Genomic DNA, 15,016 nt, shown 5'->3' with positions numbered 1-15,016 from the left:
GCATCAACCGAAGGACGTAGTTAACTCATTAGTTACTCGACCTGCGCGGCATGTAGGCTTTGTAATTTTTAGGGTCAACATCCACTTATATATATATATATATATATATATTAATTTTAATTGGCCAAAACGACGTCGTTATGGACCAGGTTACTTTATAAAAAGAAAAAAGGCAGGCAAGTAACAGCTAAAAAGAAAAGAAAAAAAGTTAACTCGTTAGTTGTAGCAAATCTCAAACTTAGTTCCAATTCCAATTCTCGAATCCCAATCCCACTAAACTCAATCTGTAACGCCCAACTCCTACCACCCCACTTTACCAATCATTTCAACGACCACCTAAATTTCATCTTCAAATTCCAAAGTAAGTTCTTCATATCTTATTCACATTAAATTTCTAATTGTTTTAATGAATTGGTTGAAAATTTGTTTCTTTTAATGAATATATTTGTGTTTTAGACTTTTAGTATTTGTATTGATAAATTGATGCATATTTTTACTTAAACTATTGAATGAGTTGAGTTTTGTGTCAGGAGTTGGTTTGTATGATTTTATAATTATGTGTATTTGCTAATTACATTGACTTTAATTCTATTGATTGCTACTACTTCAGCAAAGAACGCTTTTTCCTCTATGAACATTGGATAATCTATAATAAATCTATAATGCATTGTTTTCAAAACATGAAAGCGTGTTGCGGACAATTGTATCTTGTATTGTTATTTGTTATAAATTATGTATGGTGGAACTATGGTTTAATTTTTAAAATTATTATATGTCTAAAAAATGTTTATAAACTTATACATATGACCATTGGAATAATGTGTCTTGAATCCGCATCTGCTGCGGGCACTCCAGTATGGTGCCTATTTCGACATATCATCTATTGGTGGGTTGGTTTATGGGTGTTGATCAAGTAAATTGAAAGTCTCAAGCAGCTCTCTATATACAAACTCCTTCAAAAAGTCTAAAAGAGAGGCGCGGACAAATATTGACCATCATAAAGTTTATGGAATCATAAACACATGATTCAGAAAATTTTATTTCAACTCATATAAATTTATTCTACACTCAATTTACTTTTTACGTCCAAATTATATTTTAGTTAAACTGTCACACTCTGATTCTGAAGATACGTTCAGGATCGGCACGTGATGCCACCACATACCCATTCAACCTTTATGTCTCACCTCCGAGACATGACCAAAACACATTTAAAGATTCAACCACGCAAAAACTTTTCTTTTATTTCATGGCTGCATCAAGCCATTCGTAGTTCTCCATTCATTAGACTCCTCTGTGAATGCTTGGGACTTTGAAGGTCGTCGATATGTCGAGTTGCCCCTTGATTTTTGCCTCCCAAAACCTAGGGCCAAAGTGACTGTCCTAGAGACCTAATTAGAATATTTAAAGGTCTATCCTAGAAACCTAACTAGAATATTTGAACTATGGAAAAATTTGTGTTTCTTTGTTCCTCTTTCTCTTTCCAAACCTTCTTATATAGTGGTTGAGAAAATGATACAATGACGAAAACGCTCATAAAAATCTCGAGCATATTTCAATCTAAATATCTCTTGATTTTCATCTAATTATCACATAAATAATTAGGAGGTTTAATACCCATGTGGTGGAATATCCTTGATTTATCCTATAAGATGAATCCTACACCATTCAACAAGGTTCTTGCCAAAAATAGTGTATCCAACACTATCACAATGAAAATGAACTTACCAATCGAATAAAAATTGTAAAAAAAAACTATTTTTTTTTTCGTTTGTTTTCAGGATCCATAGTTGTCACTACGTTCTTCCATTCTGCTATTTGAGTAGAGTTTCAAAGAAGCTTGAGTAGAGTTTCAGACAAAGTGAAGTTCTTCATTCTGCTATTTGAGTAGAGTTTTAAAGAAGCTTGAGAGGAGTTTCAGAGAAGCAGGACGAAGTGAAGTTTAGATAAGCACGATAAAGTGACAACAATAGCAAAGTTTATCAGTCATTTGGTTATCAAGTTTTTTGTTTCAAAAACTTATTAGTGTAATTATTTTTTTAAGAAACCAATAATGGCGTGTTTACCAATCGAGATTGAAATAGAGAGAAACATAATTGCACTCTTCCCAATGCTAACGTTTACTAGCAAATAAGGAATCATAATTTCTGTGGAGACCACCAAATATCAGGAAATTGGATTACCTCTATAGAGGTGGTATTTGAATTTCGAGTAGAACGTTCCATCAGGAATTAAAATTTTCTACCCAAAATACCCATGTATATTCCTACTAGACTTGGCAATTTCTTACACGACCTGTTAACACGACACGAAAATAACGGGTTTCGGGTCAACACGATAACTAATCGGGTCATTATCAGGTCACACGATAATAACCCGTTAATAACGGGTCCTTAACAAGTTTACACGAAAGTGACATACGGGTAACCTGTTTCGACAGGATAAGAAAAAAGTTATTTTAATGATTTTAATTTTTTAAACTACTAAAAAACACTTACTATAAAATGCAATAGATATAATGAACATGTATATATTGTTTATTAATTATTATTCTATATAAATTTTAAAATTTAAGTTTTATTTATTTATTTATTTATTTTTATAGTATATTATAGGCAAAGATTGAGATTAAAAATCATAAAACACATTAAAAATAAAAATATCAAGTAATTTAAAAATACCAAACACATAAAAAAAATTATAATAATTAATTTACAAGTGCTGAAAATATGAAAAAAAATATATACAAACGCTCGTAGTCGCATCCTTTACGCTTTGAGAATGGGTATATGATCGTTTGAATTTTTTAAACCATACAAATTCTCATGAATAGTATTTTCAAGGGAGTTCAAAATAAACAAAATTCATAATCATTAATGTATAAGTCTGAAAGATGTGAAAGCATAATAAATATTCATAATTGCATCTTCAACGCTTAGACGATGGTTACATGGTCGTTTAAATTTTTAAAACCCTCCAAATCTCATGAACAATGTTATTTATTTGAGTGCAAAATTAATAAAATTAATGATAATTATTGTAGAAGTGTGAAAAATGTAATCACTCGTAATAAAAAGCTTTACAACTTTCATGAAAGAGTTAACTCCGAAATTTAGTATGTATATACTAATTTAGTATTATGTTTTACATTTTTTTGTGTCAAATTATGTTTTTCATTTCATTTTTATTGATTTAAAATATATTTTTCTTAACGGGTAATGAGTTAGGTCATATTACCTGATAATATTAATGGGTTAATTTCGGGTCGGGTCATATTACTCCTTTACTTTAATGGATATTACACGACATGATCCGTTAAGCTATCGGGTATGACACGAACACGAGAAACACGACACGAATATCAGGTCTAATTCATACCCCTTTGTATTTGTTTCCCTCACAGCACGAACCACCCAACCTTCGTGATTTGGAATGATGCCGCAACAACGAATGTGTTCCGAAGTGTGGGTACTATGTACACTGGGCAACATCTGTTGGACGGGAGTTTGTTGTTAAAATTTTGTTGAGCATTTTGGTCAAGCGACTGCAGAAAAAGATGGGGAAGTGAGGGCGAGAGAGAGAAAATGAAGTAAAATTTTATCTAATAGGCTTTAGGGTTATTAAGAGGTTTTTTTTTTTTGGTCAAATGATCGATTTTGTTATATTAAATGTTAGATTTTTGAATCCAAGTCATCATGCAAGTGTTCAAAACCTTTCTACCACTATGATAAAATGCCACTTGCAGGATGATTAAGAGTTAGAAGCAAATAAAAAATGATTCTTTTATGTCAAATTTGAACAAATGTACATGTAAAGGGGCTTCTACATACGTCTAGAGTCTCCTTTAACAGCAAGAATAAATATTTTATACAAAAATTAAAAGGAATTCTCTAAAGTAATCAAAATAAAAATAAAAGAATACAAAATTTACGTAAACTAATTAACATATAAAAAAAAAATTAGTTAAAATAGGGGTACTTTAGTAATCACATTAGTTTTCATTTCGATCCATGTGAACTAGTAAACAGTTTATATAGATCAATGTCTTTTCTACTCTGATTCCAGACAACTTTACTAAACAATTTTAACGGAAATATGATTCTGATTGCTGCTCAATTCAATTCCTCCTCAATTAAATTCCTCTCAATCTGATTACCGATTAGTAGACAAGCCACAAGTCCTTTGTGGTATATATATGGGTATAACAGTCATTTACACATTTAAAAATCAATATGATGACTTGTTCCACGGTCTCAAAGGCTATAGGACAAAAAAAAAAGAGTAAGACCCAGAACCTAGCAACTCTCCTGCCGAACGCCGCCGGAGAATTACTAGTTTCTGAAAAGTAAATGACAACAACAACGTATTGACGATCGAGTATTATAATACCATGCATGTACAATTAGCTTATTTATAAGAGGCAAATGTGAACCTCCGGATGAGCTCAAACCCTGAAACCCTCAAACCCTACTACAATGAGCTCCTTAACAGAACCTGAACCTATTACTAACAAGAAGCTTCTTCACATAGCCTTGTTTCCATGGCTTGCTTTTGGTCACATAATACCCGCTCTTGAGGTCGCCAAGCACATAGCTCAAAGAGGCCACAAAGTCTCCTTCATATCCACTCCAAGAAACATCCAACGCCTCCCGAAAATCCCACCAAACTTGACCCCTTTGATCGACTTGGTCCAAATCCCGCTTCCCCGTGTCGAAAACCTCCCGGAGAACGCCGAGGCCACCATGGACGTGCCATATGACTTAATTCCGTACCTCAAATTGGCACACGATGGACTCGAGCAAGGTATTACCAGTTTCCTACAAACTCACACTCCGGATTGGATTATTTACGATTTTGCTCCTTACTGGTTACCACCAATAGCTTCCAACTTAGGAATTTCGCGAGCTATGTTTGGGGGCTTCAACACGTACACCGCATGTGCTTTCGGACCAACACAACCGGATGTACTAAGTCGCTATAGTCCTAGAACACTACCCGAACATTTTACTGTCCCGCCCGAATGGATCCCCTTCCCTTCAAAACTATTTTTTAGGCTTTTCGAAGCCAAGAAATTGTTTGACGCTTTGGAACATAACGCTTCCGGCATTAGCGATTGGTTTCGTATGAAGTCAGCGATCGAAGGTTCCCAAGTATGCCTCTTTCGGAGTTGTAGAGAAATTGAGGGGGCCTGGCTCGATTTGGTTCCAGAGCTTTACCGCAAGCCTGCGATTCCGGTGGGCTTGTTGCCACCCTCGGTGCAAGATACTGAAGACAAAGAAGATAGCAGTTGGTCCATAGTTTGTGAGTGGCTGGACAAGCAAGAGAGAGCTACTGTGGTGTACGTTGCACTTGGGAGCGAGATTAATCCTACTCAAGAAGAGTTCACCGAATTGGCTCTTGGGTTGGAGCTATCTGGGTTGCCATTCTTTTGGGCTCTTAGGACGCCGAATGGATCAACGCCCGGTAATTCGGTGAAGTTGCCGGATGAGTTCGAGGATCGAAACAAGGGTCGCGGGTTGGTCTGGAGAACTTGGGCTCCTCAGCGCCAAATCTTGGCTCACAAGGCAGTTGGGGGATTCTTGACTCACTGCGGTTGGAGTTCGCTCATAGAGGGCCTACACTGTGGAATTCCTCTTATTATGTTCCCCTTTCTATATGACCAAGGGCTGAATGCTAGGTTGTGGGACAGGAAGGTCGGAATTGAGGTACCAAGAAACGACGAAGATGGATCGTTTACAAAGAATGCGGTGGCCGAGTCGCTGAATTTGGTTATGGTGGATGAGGAAGGGAAGGCTTACAGGGATGGAACCAAAGAATATAGTGCTGTAATTGGAGACAAGGACCTCCATGATAGATACATGGACAAATGCGTTGAGTATTTTGAAAAGAATGTACATAAGGTTTGAATGCTTCTGTATTATCCCTTTGTATCTTCTGATGTTCATTTAAGTAATTGTGTTTTTATCATAAATGTTTTGCCTTGCATATCAATGTTTTCCCTGCCGTTAAGTTCCATTAGAAATTTCGTTAGTGTGTTGATGTGGCAAGCGGGGGACCAATAGAAGTAATCACATTGCACCGTGTGGATGAAACTAAAAAATCAGTAGTGTCATCAAACTATATATGCATCAAGCAACGGTTAGCATACAAAATGAGGTTTTACAACAGATGTAAGAGGCACAAGATCAGAACAGGCAGCAAGCACAGAATGGAGGAGTTTATACCGACTGTTAAGATGCAGGCAAGTTATTTACTTGAGGGAGAGGTCAGCCTATTTTCGTCCGAGTCGTGCTTTGATGAAGTATCTCCACCCATCAATTCCTGGAATCCTTCAACCTTCACGGGTGGAGCCCTCAGAACACTCATGTTCCTGCACAAGTGAGAGAGTTCCATAAAGTCAGTGAAGCATTACTCGTATGGATAAGTAAGTAATAATTGTATTCAGATTTTCCTTACTGCACTTGGATTTGAGGAATTTGGGAAGCCATCTGTCTAAATTGATTTCCCGACTGAGCATGGACATTTGACATTGTAAGGTTTGACGTTGGAGGAACTTGCTGCTGCCTAAACTGCACCTGTGGATGTCTGCTATTGAAACTGTTGAAGGCATTACCATCCATGGGTAACTCTGATGGGGCTTCAATCTTGACCTGTACCATTGGTCTTTCCTTATCCGTATCCATACCTGCTCGAGGAGCGGATGGTTGACATCTTCGCATTCTTTCTAACTGCTGCCGTTGCTGAAAAGGCACATTTTTTGAATGGGCAATTTGTTGCATCTGCGGATGCATTTGTCGAGACATCTGTTGGTTCACCTAACAATGTAATAAAATATACCATTGTTAATGATGTCATAATATGCAGAGATCAACTTTTTTTTCTTTTTCAGGAAAATAGATCAGCTTTTGAAAACTACAATGCCCCTACAACTCCATAAACTTGAGAAGCTATATGGGAAACTGAGGGGGTATGTACAGCACCCCCACAAATAACCCATTAACCATCCATAAATAAATTATATACAAGGATCAGGATCAAAACGTAAATTTATTAAGGAAACAATTGAAATTATCAATACTTGTTGGGGTAGTCGAATGAGATTCTGGTGCTGTGGCTGCAACTGAGACTGGATTCCGTGAATTTGCTGCTGAGTTTGCTGAAAATTCCTGGAGCCATCTTTGACTTGCTCCACTAGAGAGCCAAAATTACTTGTGGAAGAAACAAAAACACGTAAGTAATGGATTACACTAGAAACTTGAATTATTAGATGTGACTAACTTGCACAAACACAACAATGTTGATAATGAAAGTGAAGAGTTTAAACAGAAAGTCCAAACCTAACATCCTTAGATTTTGCTGTGCCAGTCTCAAAGTCACCGACAAACCCATTCTTAAAATTATGTTAACAGTCATAACGTGCCCTTCTATTGCTCATTCACTTTTGCTTAAAAGATAACAATCACATTAACATTTACGGGGCATCTTCCATTATGAGATTATTTGTTAAGATGAGTGTCTGCAGCAAATTTTTCAAAGAGTATACTCTTACAAAGGTAATAAACACCCTGGAAGCAGTTAATTTATTCATTAATCCAGAGCCTACAATATTCATGAAAGTTACAACTAGTAGGTCTCTACCCAACATCACGAGTGCATAAAATACCGTAGAAACATAACATCAAACTATTTTGATCAATCATTTTCCTTTTTGTCTAACCCATGAAAATTCATACCCGCTTAAGTAAAAGATCATAATTAAAATATTAACAAATGAACCAACAATCCGACAGTAATTTATAAGAAACTACAATTAGATACTCAACAAAAAAAGAGAAAAGTATAAACTTAGATCCGTAAACGCACCCATATCCCACAGTTTGAAGGAACATCTTTAGTTGTTCAAGCGCTGAGCACTGCTTTCTGTAACTATCAGCAAGAAGTTTCAAGCTGCCACCCAATTTCTGGATATGGCAGCTCAGTAACTTGGAGAAAACATCAATTGGAACTTCTGTAGTACCTTCAAACCCGATACTTATCATCATCCTAGCTACTACCATTTTAGATAACTGTGTTGCTTGCTCTTGACTAAGACATTTTTTGTTCCCTCCAAAAGCATTTTTTCCACGGTGTATGATTCCTCGTTCCATGCTGAGGTATTCAGGCCTGATGCCAAGCCTTTCAAGCATAACGGGACTCCTAGTCATTATCTGAGGCAATGTATCAAGAACTCCAAAACATTCCATTTTTAGGTTGTCATCCACTCTATTCAAAGGTGGAAGTGCACTATCGGGAACACAGTTGAACGTAAACATTGTTTCTGGGAAAAAAGATGTTTCACTATCAATTGAGTTACTACCATCTAAAAGGGAATTTGGATTCAAGTGTGATGCATCTTGGATGGGATTTCCAAATCCCATATACGGATCTTCTTTGAAAGCTACGCGTCTTTTCTTATGCCTCTCAAGAAGTTTAAGGTAAGCAGACATCTCCTCTGGAGTACGTTTCTCTGATTCTCGCTCCCCTGATGACAACCTAGACGGTTTGCCCATTCTATATCTCTCAATAAACTGATTATACCATGTCTCAGACAGCTCATCATTTTTGAATCTCAATGGTATGTTATCAATTTCAGATTCTCCATATCTTGATCCAGCACCAAAAGCTGCTTTAGATTGAGTCTGCAAACACAGTAATAAACTATAGTTATATAAGAACTCTCCACAGTTCAACTTCTAACTTTTTTTGCTCACTTTCCTCCAAAATTTCTTTTGACACAAATGCATCAATGCAGCTCAATTTATAAATGACATCACTAGGTTGGACTAGAATGTTAGATTCTAGAGTTCATATTGTTCGGGATCCAGCACTAAATAAACTTCGCCAACTGAATTGGCACATTTTGCTAAACAAAGAGGAGATAACCAGCAATGCAGCCATAGGAATTCTGCGAGATGAAATCTGAGGACTTTTTTGGTTTATACACCCATTTCCATTGAGCTCTCAGTAGCCAAGTATTTGAAACATATGAAAAAAAATGTGGAATTTGTAAGTAAAACAATGAGACTTAATTCCGCATTTTCATTAAAGGATTCCATACATATACTTCATATAATGTAGAATTATAACGAAACTACAAAAAATGCATAAACATACCTAATCCATTTAATAATTTCAACTTACCAAATACATCACATTCATGGTACAATCGACGAAAGCTCCAAAATCATACCTTGGACGGCACCAAAGCGTCACGTTGTTGAACTTGAACCCCATCCTGAGACGAATTCTCCAGAGTGAAGTAGACGTCGTCAGGGTGGAGCTGCAAATCTGCAACCAAAAACAGTGGCATCGATCAGAAGCAATGAAATTAAGCCGAAACGAAAGCAATGAGCGACTCAGAAACTCACAAATGGGATTGAGCTTGGAAACGGCGACTGAAGCAGAAGAGGAGGAGGAAGAAAAGTTGGAATTGGGGCGGAGGAAGAGGGAAACGCAGGCCTTGTCGAAAAGAAGAGCTCGAGCGCGGAGTTGGAGATGGAGGGGAGCCTTAGATTTGGAGTCCATGAAGGCTTCCCAGGTTGAAGGGGAATTGAGGAAGGGGGCGAAGTGGGCGTAAGTGGACTCGCCGAGCCATGTGCGCCAAACGTTGCAGGATTCGAGTTTACAGGCGAGCTCATAACCACGACCGTCGTCCCCGAGCAGAGCCATTTGGGGGAAAGGAGGGAGAGGGAGGGACGACTTGGATGCGGTGGTGGGGACTCGAGAATTTTTTTATTTTTTATTTTTTTATTTTTTTTATTTTTTTTATTTTTTATTTAAATTTTTTTTTATAAGGTAAATGCATTAAAGAACAAAACTTCTAGAACAACTTGTTCCAGCACGTCAAGATGAAAAGCCGGACGACCAACTTTAGGAAACAGCGGTCCCAAAACTAAACAGTGGTCCCAAAACTGAGGGTTAAACATAGAGAATCAAGATCCTCTCCGGATGCTCTTTGTGGGGATTTTGGAGATTTTCTAATCACGTCCGTTTATCGTGCATCGTATATTAATTTTCTTCAAATACTATTTATATTCAATTTTAAATAAAAAAAAATTTACAATGATTTCTGACCATACAATATACAATGAAAGGACGTGATTGGTGAATCTCTGAGATTCTCACAAAGAGGATCCGAAGAGGATCCTCATTCAAAGATAGATAGGCCGAAATAAGCTAATGCATCCGCCACAAAGTTAGTTTCCCTGAAAATATGCTTCCACTCCACAGAAAGGAACTCATAAGCCAGAATCTAAATGTCGTGCACGATGGAATGGATATGCCAGGGAATATTAAGGGCTCGTTCAAGACATGCAGGTCGACTATGATGAATCATACTATTCAGTTACTTAATAAGTACAAATAAAAAAATTTAAAATCCAAAACTTATTTTAAACTAATAATCAGAGTCACTAATGACTACTCGCTCATCACAGAAATCAGCTACGTACTAAGTCCTAGAGGGGCGCAAAATAGAAAGTGTGAGTGGCCAAATATAAGGATTTATTAAAACACCTTTGTTTTTTCACAACATAAAAACTCATTGCTGTAAAATCTGTATAGTTTCCAAAATCATACTATGTATAAGTATGAAAACCAAGTATCAGTATAAAATAATTATTCTAACAATACGAGTAAACCACACATATCTCAATAACAATATAACATGCTCATCAAAATTATGCTTACATACGAGTCCTTACAGAAAGTAGCTACATGAACATGTTATGTGTAATAATCTACTTGAGTACTACATATACGTGAAGATGGCGCTAAGCACGTCAAATATGAGTCATAGATGCAAAAGCAATTAGTTCGGGTACCTGTAATGGATCCAATGTGAGCATTACGGTACGTTTTGAACATACATGTGAAACTGGTCCTGCCCCAAACGAGTAATATAGTAACCGGTGTAGAGATGCATGATGAGCAAATAAACTATGTATGATCATGCTATTACAATTTCATAAATCCCAACAATGTAATATTTCTTAGTAAAAACATGGCATGATGGAATACATTTGTCAAAGCAATGATGGGAACCTAAAAAATAAAGCCCACTGGCTGATATGTAGTCGAGTCCTAGCCGCCTTATCTTGCTTAGCCTTCAAACTCCTCGAGATAAGTATCTCCTATATGCCCTATTTTGTTCGTTGGACATAAGGCAACTTCAGTTCTTTATTTTACCTGCTAAGGACAAGTTCTTTCCAGCATATCCTTTTATCCAATAGAAATTAAGGATAACCATCATCTATTATAAATTGGAAGCCTTATCAAAGAGAGAGGAGAGATCAGTTCAATTACAAGCAAGAGAGAAACAATGTGCTCAGTTGCAAGCAAAAGGGGAAGAACATCTTCCCCTAGCTGATGGAAAATCTCCTTTGCCTGCTACAAGCTTCCTACACCGGCCACAAGCCTAGCCTTAAGTTTTCCATTCTCCCTTGCCTAATGTCTCCTTTCATCTACTACAAAGATACCCAATCTACAAACCAAACCCCTTCCAACACATCCCTTCAACCTAATGCCTAGGGAAAAAGAGATTCATCGTACAGGAAACCTTCATTCTTGCTACAAAAACCCATGCTTGACTACTGCAAGCTTTCCAGTAAGCTATAGACTCCAACTTTAAGCTTTTACCTTTCACCACTCATCTTCTACCTTAGAAGCCTCAACCAGCCACCATGACTAAAAGCTCAACCACTACTAGATATCTTATGAATCCTTCTCTTAAATTACAGCCTAACTACAGCAAAACAAATCACGCCATCTCATTTACTAAACTTATGGGTCTTTAACTCTCCCACCTTATGCTCTCATGTCAAGCCTATTTATTTTAACTCCTAATGTTTGTTAGTTTAACAAGTACTCCTCAAAGCCATCGAAACGAGTAAGGGAAAGCACTTCGTCAGCACCTTGGGAAACACTCGTCAGTGCCTAAAGGAAACACTTTGTCAGCGTCCAGGGAAACACTTCGTCAAAAGGAAACACTTTATTAGCGCCCAAAGAAACACTACGTCAATGCCCAGGAAAACACTCCACCAGTGCCTAAGGGAACACTCTAAATACTCCACCAGCACCTAAGGAAGCACTCCACCAGTGCATAGGAAAATACTCCATCAGCACCGAGGGAAGTATCTCATTAGCACTAAAGCACTTCAATGCTAGAAGTACTCAACATAGCACCAGACCAGGCACCCATGAGCTACTTGGAAGAAGAACAAAGCATTCCTAGGATTTGTTTTTCCTTTGGGATGCTTTGGGCCTTGTCCTCGCTAACTAAGTGGGGGACATGAAGGTTTTGGCTTGTCTCTTTATAACACAAGCTCATCAAATTTGACACAAAAACCCCACAACAACTACTAAACACAATTTTTTATTTTACATTTTAGATGTTGGTACGAGACATCTTATCAATATTTTTATTCTCGGATGAAACTACCAAATACATGCTCAAATTATAAAAATTATTTATATTCATAGTTTGGTTCAGTTTTGTTTTAAGCGGTTCTACCAACACGAGAACTAAAACTGAAACCGGTATGAATGATTTGGTCTAGTTCTTGAACTTACATTGACTTTTTTTGGTCAACACAGTTTTAACGGTTTATTTTGTCGCGGTTCGATTTAGTTTCATGGTTTCATGGTTTTTATGCCCACCCCTATGGTTTATAGTTGGAAGAAATTTTGGTTTAGCATGAGCATTTTGGGTTAGGGAGAAAATCTAGGCAACGTTTTCTTTTTCTTCTGGTGGAGGACAATGGAGTTTGGGGTTACTCGGGAGAACTGAGCAAAGCTCTTCATTATTTTTCAAGTTTTTTATTTTTAATCTTATTTTTCATTAAAAGGTAATTTTTTAAATGACAAGAAACCCTCTCAAAATCCATTCAAATCTTTAATCAAAGTCTATAAGAATCCTTGAAAATCCATTTGAAATCTACAATCCTATCAAATCTTCACTTTAAAAAGTTTTAAAATCCTTCTAAATCCTCATTTGACTACACCTCTTTTAGATTTGATAGTATTTCTTTTTCCTAATAATATGTTTATTCCTTTACTTGACATAGTGTGATCAAAACCTTCTCTTATTCTAGAACCTGTTGTTTTTAATTTGATTTATTCACGTTAAATGCCAAGCCAAAAATAAAAGTCTGTATACATGGAAACAGTTGTACGTGGAAATTCTCATTATTTGTCTTTTTTTTTCTTTTTTTTTATTTATTATTTTATGTTTAATGCTAATAGAACTAGTATTTGTTAAGTAGTCTTCGTAGGAATAATATTATTACATAATGTTGATATTAAATCACTTATATACCTAATATGCAAGGAGAATTTCAACCTTATAAAGTTAAAAAATAAATAAATAAATTCTAAATACACCTCAAATGAATTTTAATGTGTATATCTCAAGATTATTTATCTTCTTCAACTCTCAAAACCACTCACCTCCCTTGTAGAACAACACTCTAAGCAATGAAACTACTAACACCTTATTGAAAAAAAAAATTTTGATGAAAAAAAAAAAATTTTTTTGATGAATAAAAAATAAAATATGAACAGAAAATTTTATCAAATTTAGTTTTTGATAATATACATTCCTCCAACATTTCTTATACCTTCATGTAGACATCAAGATCATGGACGGAGCCATCTTAGGCCCAGAGGGGTGGATGCCCCCACTCAGTTTTTTTATACACAAAAAAATGTACATGCTTGTGACATTATTAAGGTGTATAACTAGTTTACATGTTTGTGGCATTAGCATTAACTCTTCCAGTGCAACTGCCAAAGTTGAAAGAGCATTTTTGGCCATGAAATTTTTGAAGAATCAATTGAGAAATTTTGGTTGGGGGGGGGGGGGTAGTGTGGTATCAATGGATGAATGATAACATGTTTATTTTATATGGAGAGATATTTGATAGTATTAGTAATGAAGTTGTCAGGCAACATTTTCACAACATGAAAACGCGTTGAGGAATATTGTAATATATTATATCAAAAATCTTATGCTTAATATGTAAGTATTTTGTAGTAAATTCTTTAGCTTTTTATTTTGTGAATTTGTTGTTTAACAATGCCCTAATCCACACAGATTGCTGGCTTCGACTATGATCAAGATCATGTTCACGAATGATATTTGCAGTCTTCTCCCTCCTTGATAATTCTACCAACATTTCTGAAAACGAAATTCCAATGCAAATAAGCTTAATTCGGATTTTCAAGAATTTCTTCAAAATCTCCCATTACATGTTCGTTGTAACTCACCCCAAAATCTAAAACACAAGCAAATATATCAAACCATAAGGTGGAAAACCCTAGAAGGATCATACTTCATATTTTTCATTGTTTTGGTGATTTCAACAACATCGACATGCTTATAATTGTGTTATGAAGTTAATGGAGAACCAAGTATGCTATGCGTTTCTAGATCACTTTTTGCTACAAAGTCATGGATTCTCAATTTTTTTTAATCTTCCTTATGATGGATTCTCAAATCTAAATCTTCAATTTTTGAAAGGGAGGAGATACAACATAGCAATCAACTCATAATTCGAATATGTGAAGTGGTGGGGTATAAAAATAAAAATACATTGTGAAGTTAAAACTTTTAGGTTTGGCTTTTCTTGTCAAATATTGTAATTGAACCACACACATGCTCAATATAGTTTTAGGTTATACTCTGATTATGGGTTGTTGCTGCTGGAGTAAATGTTTAAGATGTGACACATTTCACCTTAGAAGGTTTGTTCATGCATGTGCATTTCATATCCATATTTGTGTTGCATTTTGTCTAGTTTGATTGTCTTGTTAGTTTTGCGTGTTGACTTCTAGCTGTCTGGGCACACAAATTAATTAAGACAACCCACACGGGCTGACTGACAACTTTTTGTTGGTGGTCAGTTTATGGCCCTTAATCTGCTCACATTGTTTGTTGGGTTGACAAGTGGTTTTTGTCCTTGTTGGATGTGCAAAAAAT

At 36.2% G+C, this 15,016-nt stretch overlaps 2 protein-coding genes across 3 annotated transcripts; one reads left to right on the top strand and one right to left on the bottom strand.

Moving 5' to 3' along the window:
• The first annotated feature begins 4,095 nt into the window (after nt 1-4,095).
• LOC103954708 (putative UDP-rhamnose:rhamnosyltransferase 1) lies at nt 4,096-5,969 on the top strand. The gene has a single exon (XM_009366532.3). It carries the CDS (start codon nt 4,476-4,478, stop codon nt 5,904-5,906), a length of 1,431 nt encoding a protein of 476 aa, XP_009364807.2. The 5' UTR covers nt 4,096-4,475; the 3' UTR covers nt 5,907-5,969.
• A 118-nt stretch (nt 5,970-6,087) lies between these two features.
• Nucleotides 6,088-9,793, bottom strand: LOC103954710. Of its 2 annotated transcripts, none has more exons than XM_009366533.3 (6): nt 9,408-9,793; nt 9,230-9,327; nt 7,864-8,678; nt 7,079-7,208; nt 6,457-6,815; nt 6,088-6,370 (listed from the first exon to the last, which is right to left on the bottom strand). In XM_009366533.3, exons 1-6 carry the CDS (start codon nt 9,706-9,708, stop codon nt 6,247-6,249), a joined length of 1,827 nt encoding a protein of 608 aa, XP_009364808.2. In that variant the 5' UTR covers nt 9,709-9,793; the 3' UTR covers nt 6,088-6,246. The 2 variants fall into 2 exon arrangements, with proteins under 2 accessions (XP_009364808.2, XP_048437953.1); XM_048581996.1 differs by having other exon boundaries at nt 9,181-9,327; nt 9,408-9,792.
• Nucleotides 9,794-15,016: the final 5,223 nt, after the last annotated feature.

This window comes from the organism of the source record quoted next, unplaced genomic scaffold (assembly GCF_019419815.1).
Source record: "Pyrus x bretschneideri cultivar Hongxiangsu unplaced genomic scaffold, Pyrus_bretschneideri_v1 Contig18, whole genome shotgun sequence".
Lineage (NCBI taxonomy): Eukaryota > Viridiplantae > Streptophyta > Magnoliopsida > Rosales > Rosaceae > Pyrus > Pyrus x bretschneideri.
Note: the sequence above shows the minus strand (reverse complement) of the source record. Positions and strands in the feature narration are given on the sequence as shown.

Coding starts and splice junctions, on each gene's coding strand:
- LOC103954708 (XM_009366532.3), top strand. CDS start 4,476: ATGAGCTCCTTAACAGAACCTGAACCTATTACTAACAAGAAGCTTCTT.
- LOC103954710 (XM_048581996.1), bottom strand. CDS start 9,677: ATGAGCTCGCCTGTAAACTCGAATCCTGCAACGTTTGGCGCACATGGC. Junction 9,328..9,407: donor TTCCAAGCTCAATCCCATTT/GTGAGTTTCTGA, acceptor TTTTGGTTGCAG/ATTTGCAGCTCCACCCTGAC. Junction 7,209..7,863: donor CTTCAAACTGTGGGATATGG/GTGCGTTTACGG, acceptor TTCTTCCACAAG/TAATTTTGGCTCTCTAGTGG.